Source organism: Bactrocera dorsalis, chromosome 3, assembly GCF_023373825.1.
Source record: "Bactrocera dorsalis isolate Fly_Bdor chromosome 3, ASM2337382v1, whole genome shotgun sequence".
NCBI classification, from domain to species: domain Eukaryota; kingdom Metazoa; phylum Arthropoda; class Insecta; order Diptera; family Tephritidae; genus Bactrocera; species Bactrocera dorsalis.
This window is the reverse complement of record NC_064305.1, coordinates 69,308,773-69,325,557: the sequence shown is the minus strand read 5'-3', so window position 1 is coordinate 69,325,557 and position 16,785 is coordinate 69,308,773. Positions and strand designations below refer to the sequence as shown.

General features: G+C 39.9%; 2 protein-coding genes across 3 annotated transcripts in view; both read left to right on the top strand.

Annotated features, from left to right (window-relative positions):
• LOC125777750 (uncharacterized) overlaps nucleotides 1-16,785 on the top strand; it is a 207,735-nt gene that overhangs the window by 125,207 nt on the left and 65,743 nt on the right. The gene's annotated exons all lie outside the window — the stretch shown is intronic.
• LOC125777751 (GTP-binding protein Di-Ras2-like) overlaps nucleotides 342-16,785 on the top strand; it is a 32,140-nt gene continuing 15,696 nt past the window's right edge. For both annotated transcript variants that reach the window (XM_049453210.1, XM_049453211.1), the window contains exons 1-4: nucleotides 342-957; nucleotides 4,936-5,103; nucleotides 5,553-5,662; nucleotides 16,253-16,416. In XM_049453210.1, coding sequence (XP_049309167.1) covers nucleotides 793-957; nucleotides 4,936-5,103; nucleotides 5,553-5,662; nucleotides 16,253-16,416 — 607 coding nt within the window. In that variant the 5' untranslated portion in view covers nucleotides 342-792. The remainder of the gene's footprint in view (nucleotides 958-4,935; nucleotides 5,104-5,552; nucleotides 5,663-16,252; nucleotides 16,417-16,785) is intronic.

Genomic DNA, 16,785 nt, shown 5'->3' with positions numbered 1-16,785 from the left:
CTTATCAGATTTTTATGGGTACCTGGTCATAGAAAAATCACTGGTAAATGGAAAGTATATGAGCTAGCAAGAGGGGACATTCTTGCCCCGCACACATACAAGTAGAAACGAATTGGATTTAAATTATCGTCTTGCGTTCCTATTAACTATATGTACTCAGTAAATAATACATCCATAACCGCTTTACTTAATTATTTTGCATGCCATTTTTCTGGCTCTCTATGATTTATATCTTATCTCAGCTTTTAACTAAATCTGAGCGAAAATCCTTCTTACTTATTTTTCTTGCCATAAAATTTTATAAGAAATTCGCTAACCATTTCTTCGTAATTTAACTTTTCAGCTCACTCTTCGCCGCACAATGGCAAAACAGTTTGGAATTTGCGCGAGCAATCTTCAAGGGAGAGAAGAACAGCATTAAAGGACATCAACAAAAAGCAAACGACATGTGAATTTGTAAGCAATAAAATACGAAAAAGCAATAAATAGGAACACAAAAAAATAAGAGGAGAAGAAGCTTAGACTACTCAGAAGTTTCAGCGTGTAAAATAAGACACTTGTGGAAAGTATGAAAAGGGAGAGTGAGGGACCGCGCTAACAGCATGTGGTGCCGCCACAATGCATAAATACACGAACTGGTAGTTGGCAATGCGTACAATATACACAAGTGCACAAGAATAGAACATTTGTCGGGATAAAAAGTAAATAACTGCTGACTGTTGGTTGCTCAAGCAGCTGTGTGTTTAAGCACATACCGCGCATCCACAGTTGGAATCGTCAGCCGTATTCATAATGGCTGACTTGGAGCGCATAAGACTGGTCATACTGGGCGGTGCTGGTGTGGGCAAAAGTTCCATCATCAAACGTTTCCTCTTCAAGACCTATACGGACAAATATCGTGCCACGGTCGAGGATCTCTTTAATCGGGAATATGATTTGGGCGGCGTCACACTGAAGGTGAGTAAGATTGCAGAGTAATTTTATTTACAAGGTTAACAATGTTCACAAAAAGAATTTGAAAAAATATATAACAATAATAATATAAAAAGTTATGATATCTCCGCTAAACTGGACATCAACTTTTTCTCTTAAGGGGCAAAGGCCAATGAAGAGTAAAAAAAATGTTTAGCTAGAACATCCCGTAAAGAGTTCAGATACCCAGGCATATAAGTTCATAACCGAATTATCAGTCATCGTTCGTTCGTTATCGTTTGGTTTGAATTTATACCTGCTGTCTTCCTTAGGGTGCCCGCACAGTGAAGTGCTGAGCGTAAATGGGAAAACAAACGCAGCTAGGCTTTAAATTCCACCCTGTTAAAATATGTTTAATAATATATTTAACAGGTTAATGTAGGGGCCGCAGCTTTTATATGTCGGGTAAGAGAGGTCTGACTTCAACTACTGTCGGCACGGACATTTACGAGGTTTGACAATTAAGTAATGAGACTGATTTTATTGCACCTCCCTCCCTCCCCCTTGATATATGTACCACCGCTCTAGCTTGTTTAGTTCGCCTGCTGCGTCAAGTTGAGTAGACGTGTGTTTGTAGTGCTCGTCACGAAAATGGAAAAACGAAATCAAGAGCAACGCTGTAGATCGGCGTTTAACAGTTCGAATTCCACCGGGGAAAACTGTGAATCAAGTCTACTATTGCCAAGTACTCGAAAGATTGTGAAAACGAGTCAACAGAGTGCGCCCAGACATCGCTCGTAACTGGATCCTTCATCACGAAACGCGCCGTGCCACACCGCCCTCAGCGTGTCTCAGTATTTGGCCTCTAAAGGGATCGCCTAGTTGCAACAGCCACCTTATTCGCCCGACATGTCACCCTGTGACTCTTTTTTGTTTCCTTAAACAAAATCGGTGGTCAAAGGAACCAATTTTGAGTCGATTACGGTTACCCAGGCGGGCGTGACGTGGGTACTCGCGGACATCCCAGTCGAAGCGTTCCAGAAATGTTACGAAGCATGGAAAACGCGGCGGAATCGCTGTATAGCTGCCCAAGGGGACTACTTTGAAGGGGATGGCAGAGTTGTAGAATAATTTTCAAATATATGGTTTTTATGGAATCAGTCTCATTACTAAATAATCATACCTCGTACATGTAGAAACCCCGGGCATAATATTTAAATTGAGAAAAAAGAAAAAACTTTAAGTAAACACTGTAAGGGAATAAAGTACAGAACTTTTGCCTGCAAACATCTTCAATATGACACGCTCGACACGGAATAATTATATGGCGCACAAACACACAACCACGTATGCATGCTTTTACCGTTGGTTGACAAAGTTGTCTAGGAGATATTGGCAACTCTTGACAACACGCATATTAACATATCTTCCGTTAAACCTGTTGCTTGCACTTATAAGAATGTCTTAAGTAGAATATGCAATAGGGTGCTTCATCTTTAGACCATAGACATACTTTTCACTTTGCTACCTGAAAATCTAATATTTTTCCCACCTAACGGTTGTTTGTAACAACTAAAACTAATCGAGATAGGCATGGAATTGTATATACATATGTATAAATGAAGAGAAAAGACTTATCGACTATAGAAAAAACCATTGATATCATAAAAAGTTGTTTATGCGCTATAGGTTGACAAAACCTAAAAAATAACACACTGTACTGATACTCTACATACGAGTATAAGAATTTATAGAATTACCTCTTCGTTTGGCTGAAAATGAGTTCCAAGCAGCGTTAATTTCAGTTTGGGGAAAAAGAAAACAGCACATGGAACCTAATCTGGTAAATACCGCGGTTGATCGATGATATTCATTGTATTTTTGGGTTTAAATTCTTCAATTCAGGCCGTTTTCGACAGATGATCTCACGCAAAATGCCTCAATAAGGTCAAATAGAACTTCTTATGGACCGTTTGTCCCTCCGGAATAAATTCATGATGCACCTAACCATCAACATCGAAATGTATGAGCATCACCTTGATTTTTGAGCGACTTTGGCGCGTTTTTTTAGTTTTGGCATCTTTTCCCTTCGTTCCGATAATTGTTGACTTGTTTGCTTTTTATACTCATAAACCCATGTCTCATCGGCAGTTATAATGCGCTCCATGAATGGGAGCTCTGAATATGCACTACACTCATGACCAAAGGGACCTGTTTACGGCACTCTTTTTGAAAAAAAAAATCAGCTTTATTAGACGAGTCGAGCAAGAATGCATCTCACACTCAAAATATCCAACAAAATCATTCGAAAGGACTTGCAAGAGATATCGTGTTCTCTTGCCATCCCTCTAACATTTGCCTAACGATTTGCAAGCATCAATTTCATGAAAATTTTCAGCCACACACGTAGGTTTATGTCCAGCCTAATCAGCGGCGACGACGGCAGTTGGGCATTACTCCTTCTGATCTCCGTCTGTCTTTTGCCCGCAGTCTTGTTCGTTGCCCGCAAATACTGGGACAGCCTTTGTCATGCTCATAACGATTTAACAAGCTGCTGCGCGTTATGCCGCCAGTCTCGCTTGGCTGGACACAACGCTTGCTAAATTAACCAATCGACATCCAATTAGCATTGGCATGCCATAATTTCGGGCCATTCAGTAGCGTTTTATTGGCTTTCAACTGCGATTGCCTACATATTTGCGTTATAAATTGTACAAATAACACGAGTGTTTGTAGATAAGTTCCTATTTGCATATGTGAGAATTTAATGGCAGAGCTAAACCAAACTGTAGTTTCATTTTGCTAATTTATATAAAACTTGTAGTTTAGCTTTAAATGCGGATATTTAGTCACTAAAGCGACAAATTTTATGTCCACTATTATAAACCTCGGCTAAAAAACAGCGAAAATAGCTCTGACTCTGATGCAAGATGCATTGGCCTAGACAAAGTGAATTAGTCGTTCGGTGAGCGCTTGAAAGAGTTCGGTTCTTAACTTCGACTTCATGGATTTTAGGTGCCAAACTGAGAAACACTGACATATCTTCAAAAATCTATATTAATAACGAGTTGGCTGGGAAAGGTCCAAAACGATATTGGCCTTCATTATAAAACAAAAGTAAAAATAATCAACAGACTAAAATTCCTTAAGGTGTTAAATTTTGTTAATAATATTATTGATTTCTTGTAAGGATGTGTTTCAAAGCTGTGGTTTAAAATATATTAAAATGTATTATTCAAGTTTTTTTAATGAGGAAACGCTGAAGTTGTATACATACCCTTCGCAGCTTAATTTTTGACTTTCGTCGATCTGGAAAGATGTGCAAAGAAATTTCGAATAAGGTCAAATGCTCAAAACATTGTTTTAAATGTCCTTAGGCATACAAAGAATTTTAAAACTATTTCCAACGTAGCACACGAAGAGGAGACCACAAAAAAGAGTTCCACTGACATTCAACATTTTAGTATACTCATAAAAGAATTTAGTTTGAGATATGCGATAATCAAAGACTTTCTGCAATATAGATGCTAGTTTTTATGCCAATTTAGAAATATAGCAATGAAGCTAATCCAGTAACTGTGTCAAAATCCATGCTCAGGTTCATCAAAGGTTGCTCATACGCCATGTATGCATTACATATTTCCAAATTAGTTTTTTCTTTCTAACGTCTCTAAAAATATTTTTTCTTAAACGGTTTTGAAATTGATATTCACTAGTACTCAAGGCCACTCATACGCAGTCTTTCCTTTAAACATATACTTTTTATTTTCATTTTAGTTTTTTTAACGATTTTTTTAAACAATGTTTCTCCAAAAAGATTTTCATGAGGGAACTAGAAGCTTAAAAAATTAAAAAAATATATTTCTCCTAAAATTTCGCTTTTTTAATGCGATCTGAGTTATTATATACGTAAAAGTTATGTGTTATATTTTGAACGCTTATCCTTTTCTAGAAATATTGATATCAAACTTCTCGTTAGTGTGTTCAAAATAATTCAAATTTATTATTTTCTTGTATTGGCAGGTTGATATTTTAGACACTTCCGGTGATATGCAATTTCCCGCTATGCGCCGCCTGTCCATTGCCACCGCCCACGCTTTCATGTTGGTCTATGCGTCCACGTCTGCGTCGAGTTTTCATTGTGTCAAACAGTGTTTTGAGGAGATACGTGAGCAGCGTGCCGACTTTCAGGTGAGTTTTGTTGTTTGTGTATTGTTCTCAAAAATAGTTGCAAAACAAGGTTTGAGGGTATATAAATTACTTTTATCGTCTTTTAAGTTATGTGGCTTTGTGGTTGATGGATATTCACTGTAAATTAAGTGTGGTTAAACTATTTTTTTTTACTTACGTATAATATATTGGTCGGGTTCAAGCCCAACCATTTTATAAGGAGTAGATGGGGTTATCAAAAGGCGGGGTCGCGGCCACAATTTAATGATTTTAAAACTACGCAATATTTCTCTCTAAATTCCAAAACAGACCATCACTAATCGATTTTTATTTACTGCTATTTACTAGACCTAAACCGTGGCATTCTCAAAGCTCTAAACTCACTTACAAACATCGACACAAATGTATAAACGTGCTTAACTTTTTTACCTTTCTCTTTCTTTTCGTGTCATAAATTGCGGCTGCCAAAGGATATACCCATTGTTATCGCCGGCAATAAATCTGATTTGGCCAATACACAGCGAGAGGTGCGACTGGAAGAAGTCACGGATTGGGTCTACTGTGAATTGCCGCGACTTAGGTGAGCGCAGTCAAATCTAAATTTATCATAACCACCTGTGTGTCTGCTTCTGTGTGTGTATGTGTGTGTGTAACGCAGATGTATTAAAGATTTTTAACCATCATAACGGCATATTTTTGCGGTCTTAGTGTCTGTGAACACAAAATATTTTACATACATCTCTTATTGTTGTTGCTTGTTTCATGGCGTCGTCTCGGTTTGATTTATGTGGTAAACCCAAAACGCCTCCTACCTTCTGCTGTGGGTAGCTCATTTGATTGTGTGTGCGTGTGTAGTATTTTTATGTACGAAATTGTGTTGTGAATAAACATGAGCATCCAGATGAGAAAAAAGTCCGTTTATACTAACATACACACGCACACAACCGGGCGAGCGTGCGCCGATTTTCAATTGATTGGAATACAGTTATGCAAATTGGCGAAATAAATATGTTGCAGCCGATAACAGTTAATATACTTGATTAAGCATAACAACGAAAGCGAAATAAATGCTTGAGAGCGTGCGTACTGCATATACAGGGTGATTTATATCATAACTTAAATTTTTGGTAAAAAAAGTCGTAACTGGCTTCTTACCAGTGCAATATGTCTCATGGCATTCTGCGATTTTTTCTTACTAACAACGACACCGATAATTATAACATAATATCCATTTCGAGATTACTTTTAATGAGAAAACACACAGAAACTTCAACTTTAATGGGGAATGTTCATTTTCAATCGAAACAAACAAGGAAGTGCTAAGTTCGGGTGCCACCGAACATTTTATACTCTCGCATGATAAAGTGATAATTGAGATTTCATTATCCGTCATTTTCATATTTTTTTATTTTGATGTAAAATTAATTAGATTAGTAGTTCCTGAGATATGGTTTTGGTCCATAAGTGGGTGACGCCACGTCCATTTTCAATTTTTAAAAAAAGCCTGGGTGCAGATTCCTTCTGCCATTTCTTCTGTAAATTTTAGTGTTTCTGACGTTTTTTGTTAGTCGGTTAACGTAGTGATTTTCAACATAACCTTTGTTTGGGTGGTGGGCGTGGTTATTATCCGATTTCTTCCATTTTTGAACTGTATATGGAAATGCCTGAAGGAAACGACTCTATAGAGTTTGGTTGACATAGCTATAGTAGTTTCCGAGATATGTACAAAAAAACTCAGTAGGGGGCGGGCCACGCCCACTTTTACAAAAAAAATTACGTCCAAATATGTCCCTCTCTAATGCGATCTTTTGTGCCAAATTTCACTTTAATATCTTTATTTAACACTATATAGGTTTTCGGTTTTCGCCATTTTGTGGGCGTGGCAGTGGGCCGATTTTGCCCATCTTCGAACTTGACCTTCTTATGGAGCCAAAAAATACGTGTACCATCATGATATCTCAATTTTTACTCAAGTTACAGCTTGCACAGACGGACGGACAGACGGACGGACGGACAGACAGGCATCCGGATTTCACCTCTACTCGTCACCCTGATCACTTTGGTATATATAACCCTATATCTGACTCTTTTAGTTTTAGGACTTACAAAGAACCGTTTTGTGAACAAAACTATAATACTCTTCTTAGCAACTTTGTTGCGAGAGTATAAAAATTTGATTTCGCATTTATTTTTCGGAGATTATTTCTTTCAAATGGTGGGCGCGGCTACATCTCAGATGTTTCATCAGTTGAGTCCAATTTTCAATGACTCGTTCGTGCATTTCGACTGGTAAGTGGAGAAAGACACGCGTGATGTTTTGCTCAAAGAAATGAATAGGGGTCGCTTACATTACAAGACTCAATTTCAGGTATCAAATAGTCGATTATGACGGTTACGTTCTCACCAGGATCATTTTTGAAGAAGTATGGACAGGCCACCACCCCAAAAACCACACGAAACTGTTGTTTTTTCTGGATGAAATGGCAGCTAAACATATTCTTTTTCGAACGGGAGTTTCCGTAAAAAAGTTGAACGATTTGTAAACGTTGTAGAACGTAGAACGTAGAATAATTGTATTTCATGTTGATTTTATGTAAATCTAATAATTAACAAGAAAACCAATTCAATGTGACCAACCTTATCAAAAAGTGGGAAAACTGTCAATCGATTAGTGTGTATGTGTTTGTGAATTTAAAACTAAAGGGTGTGTACTGACAACTGTTGCTGTTGACATGAACCACAGTTAATCGGATTTCCGGGCGCACACATTTCTCGGTTGGTGGGTAATTGTGTCGCCTGCAGCAATAGTTGCAGCTGCGATTGTGGAATCGATGCAATCAGTGCAAGGCATTGCAAGCACAACGCCAAACGAATTAATGCAACGCAATGTAGTAATTATTACAGCAAAACGAAAATGGCGGTTACTACTAAGCGACACACCCTCCTCTACAGTTCCACTCCCACTCTTCGCTCTGTTCTTTCCTGTGTGGGCGCCGAAGTGTATTCCAAATGCCAGCGAACACGGAACAAATCAGCAGACTAAGTTAACAGCAGCAAAGAAAAAAAAGTAAAAGCAAAAACCACAACCAACGAACAATCTAGTTCCAACTGTGACCGTTTAAATGTGGCAACAACAATGCGGTGGCGAGGCGAAATAAAGTTAAAATGCAAACAAAGTGGCGGCCAAGAAATGAAACTGGGAAGGCAAGTTGCACATACTTATATAAACACATACAGACATACAACAAGTAAACGCGGGAAATACGAGGTTGATGAAATCGGCTAAGCAACCAATCGCAAAAGACATTAGTACAAGTTGTTGGTGTGGAAGCACCACAGTTCGCTTGTAATGGGCGAACTGCACGCCAAATAGAAATTTACAAGATCAACTTGTTGTTTAATCCGCCCTACTGTGACGCGCTGGATTTATATTTTAATAACAAAGTTGGCTTTTGAAGTTAAAAAAGGATGAAACTTAGTATTTGCTCGGCAATAAACATTTAAAACCAAAGAACAAAGACAAATTGAAGCGAATTTTACAGAATTTGTTCCGAGAAAACTTTTAAATTTATTAGTCCTCGCTGTACTGTTGCATTTTAAGACTTACGAGCTATGACAATTAAGTAATGAGACTGATTCCATAAAAACCGTATATTTGAAAATTATTCTACAACTCTGCCATCCCCTTCAAAGTAGTCCCTACAGCGATTCCAGCACGTTTTCCATGCGTCGTAACATTTCTGGAACGCTTCGACTGGAATGTCCGCGAGTACCCTCGTCACGGCCGCCTGGATGGCCGTAATCGACTCAAAATGGGTTCCTTTGACGACCGATTTTGTTTTAGGTAACATAAAAAAAGTCAAAGTCGAATAAGGCGGCTGTTGCAACACGGCGATCCCTTTAGAGGCCAAATACTGGGACACACTAAGGTCGGTGTGGCACGGCGCGTTGTCGTGATGAAGGATCCAGTTACGAGCGATGTGTGGGCGCACCCTGTTGACTCGTTTTGCAATCTTTCGAGAACTTGGCAATAGTAGACTTGATTCACAGTTTTCCCCGGTGGAACGAATTCTTTGTGGATGATTCCACGGCTATCAAAAAAGGCAATATTCATCGTTTTCACCTTCGACTTGCTCATGTGAGCTTTTTTCGGGCGAGGGGCGCGCGGAGACAACCATTGTGAGTTTAGGCACGACTATGAGCACTATCTCTATACGCTCTTACAATTTTAGCGTACGTTTCCGAAGCTGTTTCGCCCAATCTGGCGCAAAATTTTATCGCGACGCAGAATGGGGAATTCAAAAGCAAATTTAAACGCCAATTAACTACAACAAAGGCTACAAAAATAGATATCCACTTTCGAACCAAATTTGCAAGAATCTCAACACACATGCATTGACAACGGCGCATATTTGAATGTAACAAGTACTAACGCTCACACTCATAATAGTTTTGAAAAAGAGAATCCTGTGAATCTTTGTATGTACACATGCACACATATTTCGGCGCAAAAGCAATGTGAGCTGCCGCTGACTGAACGACTAACTGACTGCTTAGCTTACTGAAGATTGTGTCAGCGCTAGCTGTGCCACCTTAATTGCTCCCAGCACCTTGCTTTAGCATGTGTACGTGTATTTTCACATGGATCATGTATGCTTACGCCGTTGTTGCCTACTGTTGTCAACGGTGACTCCTACAGCAGCCGCCATTGTGTAATTTTGCATTTGCTCGGATATTTTTATTATATTTTATTTCTCTTTTCATGTCATTGCCAGCGACAAATTGTGCTTCACAGCATGTGAGCGACACTTTTAACCGCAACTAACACATGATCTATGTGTATGTGCCTTGCTTATCCTCAGATTTTGTAATATATCACATTTTTTCGTCACTTCCATTTTGATTTTAAATAATGTAAATGTTTTGAGTTTTTTGAGTTATGAAAGAATTAGACGTTGTTTCAAAGTAGATTTTGAGGTTTAAAATTTAAATATTTGTTTAAAAATAACACGCATAAGAACCAGTGCAATGAGTGGTTAGATTCGGATAAAAAATTTCCTATGTATTATTTATCTAATTTCTTCTGCTTTATTGGCGTAGACACCGCTTACGCGGTTATAGCCGAGATTATAACCGCGCGCCAGTCGTTCCTCCATTTCGCTACTTGGCATCAATTGGAGATTTCAAGCAAAACCAAGTCTTTCGCTACTTGGCATTTTCAACAGAGTTAAGGTCTTCCTTTTTCTATGCTTTCCCCAGCGGGTGCTGCATTAAATACTCTCAGAGCTGAAGTGTTTTTATCCAGTCGGACCATATGACCTAGCCATCGTATCCGCTGTCTCTTAATTCGTTAAACTATGTCAACATTGTCGTATATCTCGTACAGCTTATTGCTCCAATGACTACGTAGATGTCAATAAAATCTTATGTATGATGTTGAGGAGGATTCTCCCACGGTAGTTGACGCAGATTGTGAGGTCTCCGTTTTTTTGGGTTGGGCAGAGCATACTTAAATCCTAATTATCGTGCATTCTTTCGTCCGATCATGTTCTACAATGAAGCTGATGCCTGCTCCTTATCAGTTCATCGCCGCCGTGTTGGATAGCTCGGCCGGCAGTCCATCGGACCCGCCGGTATATAACAGTAAAATAGCTTAGCGAGTGGCACGTGCAGCAATGCACATGCAACGTCGCCAATTGGTGGCAACACTGGGGCTGTGAATCAATTGAAAAAGTGTTTGTGTGTGTGGACCCGCATTTCCCACTGTCTGCGCTTTATGCGATTACACCATTGTCTGCATGTGGACTTTTGTTTATTTACGTAACATGATAACGGCCATTATACAGCTGAAAGTTGTGCGAGTTGCGTCATCGCCGCTGTTGTCAATTAACCGCACAAACTCTCACACACACACACTTACTCACGTCCAAATATATAAATATGCAAGGACACTTTGTAAGCGGCAATTTGTGCCGAAAATATATTGCAAATTTGCCGCATGCACACCGTTATTTCGGTGTCAGTACCGCAGCGCCACCAGCCGGTTCAATTGCCACCGTCGCGCCATTAACTTTGATGTCGGCACGGCACCGCCAAGGAAACTTTTGAAGAGCGCGTCATATTTTGGCCTCCAGTGCGATTTAAAATCTCTTTGGACTATTTTTTGTAGGGACAATCGAGACAATTGATACTTTGAAAATAATATATAATACAAAAAATTATGGTTGAAAAACGGTCTCGAACGAATCCAATCATCACCTGATATTTCTTGAATTTTAAATGACTAAGACTTCACTCCACGTACATAGCTCGGAGTCCACTCACAGTTGATTACTCACCCAAGTGCTGCTGCGGATAGATGTTCAGTCTGTCTGGCACAAATATTTACCGCAAACATCTGGCCAATTGATTATCTGTGTGCCAAAGCATAAGGTCCTCGTACACCTAACTCTTTTCTCTATTATATGCATATTCAACACTGCGCCATTGGACGCTTTACCGAGCTTTCGCTGCGAACGAGCGCAGGCGAGTGGAAATACAAAATTGATGCTCACTTAAAGTTTCTCAACCAGTTGGACAGCTGTTGAACGCTGACACACAACATTTCCTTGCTGCATAGCCACAATTGGCGTGTGAGGTCAGCAACAACTGTAAACGCCTGCAGTCCAACCGAAAGTTTCAAAGTCCACTCCTGCATCGATCAGCGTAACAACTTTACGACGCAATGCTGGACGTACCGTTGCTGCTTCAACGCGTCGTGTGGGTAGCATTGGCATTGTTAGGAACTTTGTAGGTTTGCTGCATAGTAAGCAGGAATTTTACGTCATCAGCAAACTGACGCACAGACAGGCATACATATTTTCTAGAGGCCAGAGCCTATAAACAGGTCAATTGGAAAGTCCCCGGCCTGCCATGATAAAACACATTTTTTGGCCAAAATTCGCTTTTTCTTTATTCGACATACATAGTTTCCTACAAGGGTGATACACTATATACTTGTATGTATATCGACCTTCCAACTTCATGATACCATTTTTGTAGTACGCTTTGTTCTTTGCTTCAAAATACACCTCAGTTTCGGCGATCACCTCTTCATTCGACGAAAAATGCTTCCCAATGAGCATTCTTTTAAAACCCGAGACCTTTTCCACGCTTTTGAGCAGGTCCATCGTGTGCAGTCCACTCGGAAGACTGTTGATTGAACTTAGAAATGAAATGATGGAGTCATGTTTTAACCATTTTCACATGTCGATGGACAAACTCGGGTTTATTACGCTGGGATATCCCCTAGCACTGCTTCGATCATCAACTCGTCAATGTTTTTTTGATCAAAAGTGAGTTTGGGCGGTACTTGCGCTGAACACAGAGCCTTCTCATGCCCAAATAGTTATTCGTCAATGATATACTCTTTTCAGTTCACATCTCTAGAGTACCTGCTGTCTCGAACAACTTCTCTTTACGGTCGTGCAAAATAATTTTTCTTTGAACGTCCACTGCGTTCACCGCCTGCGGTGCTCCTCTCCGCCTTCACCACGTCTACATATAGCACACCAATCTTTCATGATGGAATTAAGCAGTGTCCAGGAACTTGTCATCAAATAAAGTTTTTGCTTCACCCCTTTTGAAAGTTAGGACTTTACCACCTAGTTGGCAGGAAATCCACGCTATCAGTTCAAAACAAACTGTTACTATTTAATCAAATTCTAAAGCCATTTTGGGCCTACGGAGCAGAACTAAGGGGATGCTCAAGTCAAAGCTGTACTACCAACAAAAGTATTTCTATGATCTGCAAATATATTCAAAACAATTTCTACAAATATATTCAAAACAATTTATGTTTCTTGATCAAAAGTTTCTTATACATTGTTTTCTGCCGAAATCTTTTCTCTGAAAGCGACCGAAAAGGCTCCACAATTAAGTTCACAATAATATCCGTTGACATTTATTTTTTGAAGATTCTCTCTTTAAAATATTGGCCGCGACTACGTCTCATATGGTCCATCCCTTGCGTCCAATCTTCAAAGACTCTTTCGAGCACTTCGACTGGTAACTGGCGAATGATACGCTTGATATTTTGCTCCAGGGTCGGAATCCACGCGGGATTGTCCGATTAGATTTTATTCTTTACATGTCCTCACAGGAGAAAGTCTAACGGTGTGATATCACTCGATCTTAGCGGTCAATCGACCGACCCAAAACGTAAAATTATCTGCTCGCCAAAGTGTTCATCCATTGATTGTCGCGATGTGTGGGAACAGCCTCCGTCTTGCTGAAACCAAATGCCACCGAGATCATGAGTTTCAATTTCGGACTGCAAATAGTCGGTTATGGTCAGGTCAGGTTGCCAAAAAAGTAAAGTTTGCTTGTTTACATACCCATTGAGACAGAAATGGACAAAATTTGGCTCGAAAACGTCGGATCTTCTTGGAACTTTTTAAGATCCCATAGAAAGAAGCGATGTTGCTTGGAAAGGTCGAGAGACTTCAGTTCTTGCACAAGCTGTATTTTGTACGTTTTCAATTTAAAATCTCGACGTAAAACTGAGCCAAATCGTTCCATAAGTCAGTCCGAGGTGCTGCGAACGCCGTGGAGTCGAGTCTTCACGGTCTTCGTGTTTACTCGCAGCTATGGCTGCGAATTTTATCCAATAATGATTGTAGGGTCTCTGGATAGGTGTTGGTATTGCGAATAGTACTCACTCATGCACACTCTGATGAGTATTGGCTTTATTTTTCTCTTAAGTGTAAATACTAGCGTATATATGTATGTATGTCAGCATGCCAATAAGAGTATTTGTGCACTGACTTTGTTTACGTAAGTCGGCACTCAACTCCCTCATTGCCTCGTCAATCTACTCAATGACGGCTTTTGTATTATACATACGAGTATATGAATGTGTATATGTGTGCTTACGGGTGCCTCAGGTTAATGCCTACTCGTTTCGGTGTTATTCACTGCCTGAAGTGGCTGGCTGTTGCCAATTTAGCAAAGTGAAACTGTTAGTTGCCAACAGCATTAAGCAGTCACTCAAGTACTTAAATCATTTTCAATGATTGCGTGGGCATTCTGTGGCATTCATACGTGTACATTAGTAGCACAAGCTAAAGCACTTACTGCTGCCACCAATGGCATACCTTACCTGAAATGTAATTACCGAAAATATTTGAACAAATTATCGAAACACGTGCGAGAGAGCATTGAAGTAGCAAAACTTGGCTTGGATACTACAAGGTATTACGACAAGGGGCACGTGTTGGTGTAATACTATAGGGTTAAACATCAATCTGTCAAAAACCGGGCTTGAGGACCCTTGGTGGCAGGGAGTTGGAGGTGTTTAAAGAGGTAAAATTCCTAGGTCTCACATTAAGCTCAACTTTACGTTGGAAGAGGCATGTAAGAGTCATCAAGGCACACATGATATGCAGGCATCTAGCCGTTAGATTCTGAGGCTGCAAGCCAGGTATCCTCAGTTGGCTATATACCATCATCGTAAGGCTTATTGTCACTTAGTGATCTGTTGATTGGGCATTGAAAGCAACACAGGCTTCGGTAGACCTGCAGCTATCGGAGCTGCACAGACTCGCCTGCATCTTGGGTTCACGGTCAATGCTTACTTGTCCAACCTCTGCACTTGAAGTCATACTGGAGCTCATACCGATACATCTAGTGATCAAATAAGCAGCGAAGTACATATACCGTGCTGTCAGCAGTGGGGTTTGGCCAAGAGAAGATAATATCGTCTCAACAAATAAAGGTCTTAGGGGAAGACACATCACTGGCACTTCTATTGACACTATAAAACTAATATAACGGGTGATTTTTTTGAGGTTAGGATTTTCATGCATTAGTATTTGACAGATCACGTGGGATTTCAGACATGGTGTCAAAGAGAAAGATGCTCAGTATGCTTTGACATTTCATCATGAATAGACTTACTAACGAGCAACGCTTGCAAATCATTGAATTTTATTACCAAAATCAGTGTTCGGTTCGAAATGTGTTTCGCGCTTTACGTCCGACAAATTTTGTTCAGCGATGAGGCTCATTTCTGGTTGAATGGCTACGTAAATAAGCAAAATTGCCGCATTTGGGGTGAAGAGCAACCAGAAGCCGTTCAAGAACTGCCCATGCATCCCGAAAAATGCACTGTTTGGTGTGGTTTGTACGCTGGTGGAATCATTGGACCGTATTTTTTCAAAGATGCTGTTGGACGCAACGTTACGGTGAATGGCGATCGCTATCGTTCGATGCTAACAAACTTTTTGTTGCCAAAAATGGAAGAACTGAACTTGGTTGACATGTGGTTTCAACAAGATGGCGCTACATGCCACACAGCTCGCGATTCTATGGCCATTTTGAGGGAAAACTTCGGACAACAATTCATCTCAAGAAATGGACCCGTAAGTTGGCCACCAAGATCATGCGATTTAACGCCTTTAGACTATTTTTTGTGGGGCTACGTCAAGTCTAAAGTCTACAGAAATAAGCCAGCAACTATTCCAGCTTTGGAAGACAACATTTCCGAAGAAATTCGGGCTATTCCGGCCGAAATGCTCGAAAAAGTTGCCCAAAATTGGACTTTCCGAATGGACCACCTAAGACGCAGCCGCGGTCAACATTTAAATGAAATTATCTTCAAAAAGTAAATGTCATGAACCAATCTAACGTTTCAAATAAAGAACCGATGAGATTTTGCAAATTTTATGCGTTTTTTTTTTTTTAAAAAGTTATCAAGCTCTTAAAAAATCACCCTATATAAATGATCAGCAAGACGATCTGAGTCGACACTTTAGCCACGTCCGTCGACACAACACACGACCTATTTTTCCAAGAAGCTGCCATACAAACTGAACGATCGGAAACAGGTGCTTGTTTGAAGAACTTTTCCATTTAACAAGATATCTTCAAGAATTTTGGTATGGATATTTAGCTGAGGCATTGGTACAATCCTAGTTTAGACCGATGTCTTTTTTATTGTGAAGGATATTGTAGCTTCGATGCAACCTAAGTTAACATATTTTATTTCGATAAAATCAACACATTTTGCACTTTCGTTTGCTTACTGCTACTATAAACTCTAAAAAAATTCAATTGCTTTTTATATAATAGCTATGATTATCTCCTTTTAACACCCCATTTTTAATCAGTTACATTATTTTCTCACTTGCAGAGCGAAAGTGCTGGAGTGCTCCGCCAAGGAGAATCAACACGTGAGTGACCTCTTCAAAACTTTGCTCTCACTATCGCGATTTCTGCCCGTGGGGAGCAATAATGACGGCACAACTGGACTCAAGCGACGCTCTTCGGCATATGTTAGCGCAACGTCAAGTAGAAGTAAGTACTCTCACGCATAGCCAAATTTACACAGCACAAGCAAACTGTGCGTGCGGTGTTTAGCGAAGGCAGTCGCACAGCACCAGCAGAAATAGTAGTGGTAATGGGAAAAGAAGAAGGCTGCACAATTAAGCGAAGATTAGTAAAATTAAATTCAATTGTAGATGATGCGCTTTCTCGGCCGCTATGCCACCGTTTTGTAATTGTAAATGAGTATGGTGGACCATTAGTAACAAGCAACTACTTGATTGCAACTGTGTGCTTGCGTTCTTTAAGTAAATTATGCTTCCTCTTTCGCTCAGCGTGTCATCTTACAATCTTACAACGCTCCTAGTGTGGCAATATAACGGGTGATTTTTTTGAGGTTAG